The 6,629-nt window shown below is 41.8% G+C and overlaps 1 protein-coding gene across 1 annotated transcript in view; it reads right to left on the bottom strand.

Moving 5' to 3' along the window:
* astn2 (astrotactin 2) overlaps positions 1 to 6,629 on the bottom strand; it is a 298,857-nt gene that overhangs the window by 143,834 nt on the left and 148,394 nt on the right. The window contains exon 7 of the mRNA XM_008279213.1: positions 4,003 to 4,149. Within this exon, the coding sequence (XP_008277435.1) occupies positions 4,003 to 4,149 (147 nt within the window). The remainder of the gene's footprint in view (positions 1 to 4,002; positions 4,150 to 6,629) is intronic.

Raw genomic sequence — 6,629 nt, 5'->3', positions numbered from 1 at the left:
ATGGATGGATGATGGATAATGGATGGATGGATGGAAGGATGGATGGATGGATGGATGATGGATGATGGATGGATGGACGGATGGACGGATGGATGGATGGATGGATGATGGATGATGGATGGATGGATGAATGGATGAATGGATGGATGGATGGATGGATGGATGATGGATGGATAATGGATGGATGGATGGATGGATGGATGGATGGATGGATGGATGGATGGATAAAAAGATCATACACGCTTATGGGTAAATAACAAAACATGACCAAATCCTGAAAACAACAACATGGATGGATGGATGATGGATGGATGGATAGATCGGTAGATGGATGGATGGATGGATGGATGGATGGATGGATGGATGGATGGATGGATGGATGGATGGATGGATGGATGGATCATACACACTTATGGGTAAATAACAAAACATAGCCAAATCCTGAAAAAAAAGCAACACATCCACACATCCCAAAAAGATGGTGTGTCGCTGCTGTTGCTGAAAATAAAGTATGCAATATCTACCAAAGCGCCAAAAGGCTAAACAACACACAGAGATCTTCAAAACAGATCCCTAAAAAGGCATCCCCCCGCAACATCAAGGCGACCAAAGGTGAGGCACAACACGGCCATTTCCTGCAGCACTGCAGTTTAGCGAACAGATCTGCCGGTGGTTTTCATTTGCTGAGAGAGCGAATAAATCTAATGGCTCACACAGCGAGGAGGCAGTTGTTAGATTATGGGCTGCTTTCTCCGAGACCTGTAAAGAAACCCCACTTGAGCGATAGAAGCATCGCTCGTTTTGCTGCGCCTAGCATGAATTGAGTGTAAGGGGGGGTAGCGGCTGAGGAGTGAAAAAAAATTAAGTTAGATTAATCTCTTTTCCATTGTTTTAGCAGCAAAGAAAGCATCGCAGTGGAAATAAATAGAAAGTTGTTTTTCTATCAAACCAGCCTCCGTCAGAAGCAGTCGGGTATACTTAGTGACGCTCGCTTTGATGTGTTATTATCCATTATTCTAAATATTTTGTGCATAATTTCTGTTATATAATGTATAAGATTAAGGCAATTCAGGTACATGGTTGGACATATATCCGAATGAATACGATTATTTCTTACTATGTATTCATAAATTATGCATTTCTTAAACTGCATTACCATATTTGGATTGTAGCTTTAATTAAGTCATTTATAACCCCTCCAACTGGATGTCAGGTAACTAAAAAAGCTCCCATTGGACTCATTAGACTGGATGTTTGACGGCATATCAGTGATTCAATTCACACTTTGTAGGGATAAAATAACAATGAATATTAAAATCTTAGTACGTCTTATCACTGGTATAGTTTTACTTGGTCTTGCTGCTCTTCGTTTTTTTCCTTTTTCTTGTTACCCACCGACAAATAAGCTTCCGTGTTGCAGTTTTTTTTGTTTACCACCTCCTGTCATGTCTACCAGAGACTCCCGTTGAGTTCACTGCTCATACTGATGCTTGACCTCATCACCTGTCTGCTCAGCTGCCTCCTATCGTTGTTTCTCCGATCTATAGAAAGTAGCGCAGAGGGCAGCTTGTGTCTTGGGTGTCAGATCATATGTATTGTAGCTGTAGTGTTGTTGTTGGTTTTTTTGTATGTGTGTGTGTGTTGTTTCCGCCTGCCTCTACCTTTCCCGATCTAACTTATATTTATATGTAGCTTGCCAGTTTGGATTTGTTTTGTTTGTTTATCTGCTGGATTTGTTTGTTTGCTCTGACTGGCTGCCTGCTGCCTGCTGCATGCCTGCCAGACAACTGGGTTAAGCCGCCTTTTATCACATCTGCTCTGCCTCAGGTGTCCGGCGTACACAAGGTAGTTTGCAGAGGGGGAAAAAAAACAGCATTAAACAGCCTGATTGCGACTCCTTCGGGATGCGACGACTTATGTTTAACCTAAAGACGAGTCTTCCTGTTGCCTCACCTGTAGACGGGCTAAAATGCAGCGTCTATCCTGAGGGTGGCACTAGAGGAACGGCATTTAAATATGTTTTTAAAAAAAAACATATATGCATATTCTTGTGTAATCATGAATATCCACAGAATATTCAAGCGATTTCAAATTTTAAAAGCTGAGAAGTGAACATGGGGTCAAATAAAGGCCGGAGTAGCAGCCAACATTAAGATGCTTCTTGTGTCTAACTGGACCGTCGGTGTTGGGAGAATAAAGGTCAGGAGGTTAACAAAATGAATCGATAATCATTTTGTGGGGACTACATGCATAATAAATACCGACCAGTCGTGTTAAGAGATATTTTGCATTCGCGCTCAAACTGACCCTTATGGAGATTGGAAATAATCCCGATTAGACCAACTGGTTAGCTTGGGTAGAACTACTTTAACTGCCTCGCCACATAAATCAGTGCAAAAAAAACCCCAACCTACTACTTAAAAATAAACTTATAAATACTTAATATTAAAAGCTTCTTTTCTTTCATTTCGCCTTAACTGATGCTCATATTGTTGTATATGGTTTTTTTTTTAAAATTCACCGTCTAACTTTTCCGTGTACCGTTTCCCGCCGTCGCATTGTGTGTGTGTGTCCACGAGCGCACAAATTGTGAGAGCGTGTGGGCGGACTAGAAATGAGGCCCCAGTGGCAAGAGCACCTGATCAACTGATATGCGAATGCGCGGCTTTCGGAGATACGGCAATCATTAGTTAAATTGCCTCGGCTCTTCACTCCCTCTTACTTCACTTAACTCCTTGCACATGTTCCATTTTGGCCTCTCCTCCCAGCAAGGTTTATGCTGTCATATCTTGCCAATACACGGACCCAATTTATAATTATCTCGCCGCCAACAAGGAATTTAAAACAGAGTCAGCGGGACAATTCTCGAAGCACTTGCCTGGGCATCCGTGCTTACATACATAATTCACCTGAATTTACATCTATTTTGCCAACGTTTTGTTTTTTATTAGCATGTAAACTGGTGCCGTCTCCTTCGCCGAGTTCATTTTGAGCGTATAGCACGCCGTCTGGTCCAGATGTTATAGGATATGTATGCAAAGGAAGTTAACCTGTTAGTGTCACATAGGCTACAACTTTTGTGTAACTGAAAAAGTGCATATTTCAGTCTACAGGAAATGCATTCTGTGCACTGAAACCGACCCCCTCCCAAAAAAAAAAAAAATCTAATCATATTTTCAGCACACTGCTCTTAATTAGTTTAATGGTTCTAAATGTCACTCAGGCATTTGTGGTGATTTTTTTTTCCTCCATTGGGAGCTTTCAGTGCGTGGGCTTTATTGTCCCGATTTTTGCTAATTTTCCTTTTTTTTTTTCCCACATGATTTTTATTTAATTTTTATTTTTTAAAGGGATGGATGTGCATCTTTTGTACTTTATCAGTCGTGCATTGAAGGGACGGGAAGGGTAGGAGGGGCCCAACGGCACTGAAAAGCACCGAAATTGAAAACCACAAACCATGGTTGAAGGGGTGGTGGGGTAGGGGGGAGATTTTAATGCAAGCCATTTGAAAATAGATACAGGGGAAAGCATGCTGAGCTGTCCCTGGTCCATTAAGCCGTTCCTCCTAACAACAAAAAACTATACAAATTGCATAATATTTTTCTGTACTCAACAACAGCGTGTAACTCCGCAGCCGTCCCTGCAGTCTGCTGCTTGAAGGACAACTGCATCCAATTATGGCTGCGAACAAACATCACAATACTGGTGGCATTATGGGTGGTGGCTATTATGATAACAAGCACCACAAATCTATGGCCTTTTCTTCGCCGACTCCAAACTCAACAACTTGAGATAGGTAAGCATGGCACATCTCACCGCAATTTATTCCAGGAGTGGTATGCTGGTTTCACAATTTCTCGTGCAGAATCTCAAGTCGGTTGGACAAGAATTTACTTTTTAAATCACAAAATGCATAAAAAAGTTCAGTAAAGCTGCTGTATGTGCGGCTAAGTTTGGATAATCCGTCAGTCTGCAAAGGTCCAACAAATATGTTGCACTTACCGTCGGCGACAAAATGCTCCGGCACATGGAGGGTAACCTTGACAGTGAGGGGGCAGGAATCCTGCGTCGCATAGACAATGGCAATGACACATGTGCTGATGGTAATCAGCGTCAGGGTGACCTTATTTAGAGGACTGTGTGGGTGGCCTGCAGGTAGAGAAAGAAGGGAGGGGAAAAAAGGTGAAGGTAAATAGTTAAACAGAGGCTCTTTTGTTTTTTATCAGGGTTCTAAACAGATGACAGGAGCATAATACACACCGGCGCATAACACAAAACGAAATCATCTACTTTTTGTACTGCTGAAAGTACATCCCCCCCCTCCTTCTCCCTTTAATCCTTGAAAATGCAGTTAATTGTACCGGTGATTTATGAATCCAACCCTGATTCCAGTCTGGGCCCTGCGCGAGTAAAAGATGACTTAGAATACCTCAGCTCCCGCACAACAGCCCAGAATCATTTACCAGCGTGATGTATGATCTTATTGCCAGTGACAGGGTTATAGATTGGTTGTTTTGGTTGCCCTTTGGCTCTGTCAGGGCTCCTATTTCCAAGCCAGGATATAGGGAATGAAATTAGCCACTTAACCTCTGTCTACTGATATTTATCATGGGAGAAAGTTGGCATGTTAAAAGGGGGAGGCTTACTGGGATGTGAGGAGGATAAGGTAGAGGAAGGGCTGGTATGGAAACAGTGCTGCTGAAGTAGATTTTTTTTTTTTACTGTTAAACATGCATTTGTGTTGAACAGGTGCAATGGAGCAAGTGGAGCAAATACAATCTTACTGTTCGATATTGGAGCAAAGTATTGGTTTCGCTTGTCGTTTTAAAAGTCAACATGAAATCTTGTGATCTCAAGGTGGTGATATTTAAGCAGCATATTGATGATCATATTAGAATTTTGAGCGACTGAGCAAAACAAGTACAACATCGCACATGTTGCCACCATGTTTGAGCTGGTTCAGTTGGTTTACCACAGATGGCTTTGGCTCTTAATCACGATCTGTCAATACACACAGGAGGCAGACTGTTGACAAAGGTGACAAACATGCCATTATTTATTTATGTATTTATTTATTTTACTGTGATCACTGACTGAAAATACAACACAGAAAAGATACATTAGCATAAAAGAACCTGCTTGACCCATCGACTCCAGATCAACTGAGTTCAGATCACTAAAACCAGATTTGTTAGCCAGCTAACTTTAACCAGATTAAGCTGGCTATCAGCAGGGCTGCCAGCCTTCACGTACTGACCATGAGAGTCATGCAATTGACACTTTTATCGACAAAATCACAACAACAATGTCACAAGTTAATAAAAAAAAGGACTCCAACAAACAGACAAGACAGCAGCACACTACAGCAGCAACAATAGTCAGCAGTGAGTTATTCAGACCACTTGGTAGCAAAGAAAGCAATATCTCTAAATCTATTATACTGTAACGTATTCCCATGCATGCTGCTTTGAGTGATCTCAGTCAGCAGCTCTTCCAATTATACACTGTTGTTGATGCATTCTTGGTTTCTATTCAAACCTCAATCCAAACTAATATAGACTCCTGCAGGCAGCTGTTTCCTGAATCCAAGAGGTTTGGTGGTTAAAAAATAAATAAATAAAATGTCTAACCCCTTGTCAATTATGTATTTTTCCAAGTTTGCTCCCCATTTTTGAAACATAACGAGGCATCCGTGTCTCCTGTTGGAAAATACATTCTTCTACTTTATTTTGCAGCCATTCCTGGGAAACATATCACATTAAATCTCAGGATTCGCAGGCTTTCAGAATATGTGTGAATAGTTTTTGGGAAGTGAGCTGCCCACTGAGCTCCCTGCACTGTGCAGGTTTGCTGCAGAAGTCAATAGCAACAGTCTACAATTCTGTGCAGAGGAACTTAAACATTCAGCTGTTGGAATTAAATGATTCATTTACTTACTCATAGGGGTTCCCCCGAGCTTCCAAAATGTAGAAGTAATGCATATTCAACAAATGGCCTGTGTTCTAGTTATAATTACTTTATCAGTGGGTCTCTCAGTCAAACAGAGCCACACTGTTGTTTCCCTCCCAAATGCAATTTCATTTTTACTCTGTCTTAAGTGCGATTTTTATCAGTCACAGATGCAATGTGCTAATGATGAAATTGATAAATCAGTAATCCCCTGCCTTACCGGAGACGGCAGAACCCGCTGAAGTTTGGCGGTAAAGCAGTTCAAGGTCAAAGCCGGGGAGACAAAGTTAGGGTAATGAACGTCCCCGTAGTGAAACGCATGTCTCGCGCTGTGATAGCATTGCGAAGGAGAAGAAGAAACAAAAGCTGTCTACAGCAAAAAGCGGCAGAGCAGACTAATCCCTGTAGAGTGTGGGTGGTGTCATTGGGCTTGTGAAGGGGTCCCTCAATTACTATAAAAGCTTACTGAGTAGACAAAAGCATGTACGCTCACGGTGGCAAACACTTACATTATGGGCGCAAACCAAACACCTGCTCCGTGCGCTCAGACACACACACACACACACACACACACACACACACACACGTAGACACACTTAAATACACTAGTGGATGTAAATCAACCATAGACGCAAGGTTTCCACTAAACAAAGTAAACACCGTTGCACTCAGAATGTATT

Source organism: Stegastes partitus, unplaced genomic scaffold (genome assembly GCF_000690725.1).
Source record: "Stegastes partitus isolate 25-593 unplaced genomic scaffold, Stegastes_partitus-1.0.2 Scaffold148, whole genome shotgun sequence".
In the NCBI taxonomy this organism is placed as follows: domain Eukaryota; kingdom Metazoa; phylum Chordata; class Actinopteri; family Pomacentridae; genus Stegastes; species Stegastes partitus.
Note: the sequence above shows the minus strand (reverse complement) of the source record. Positions and strands in the feature narration are given on the sequence as shown.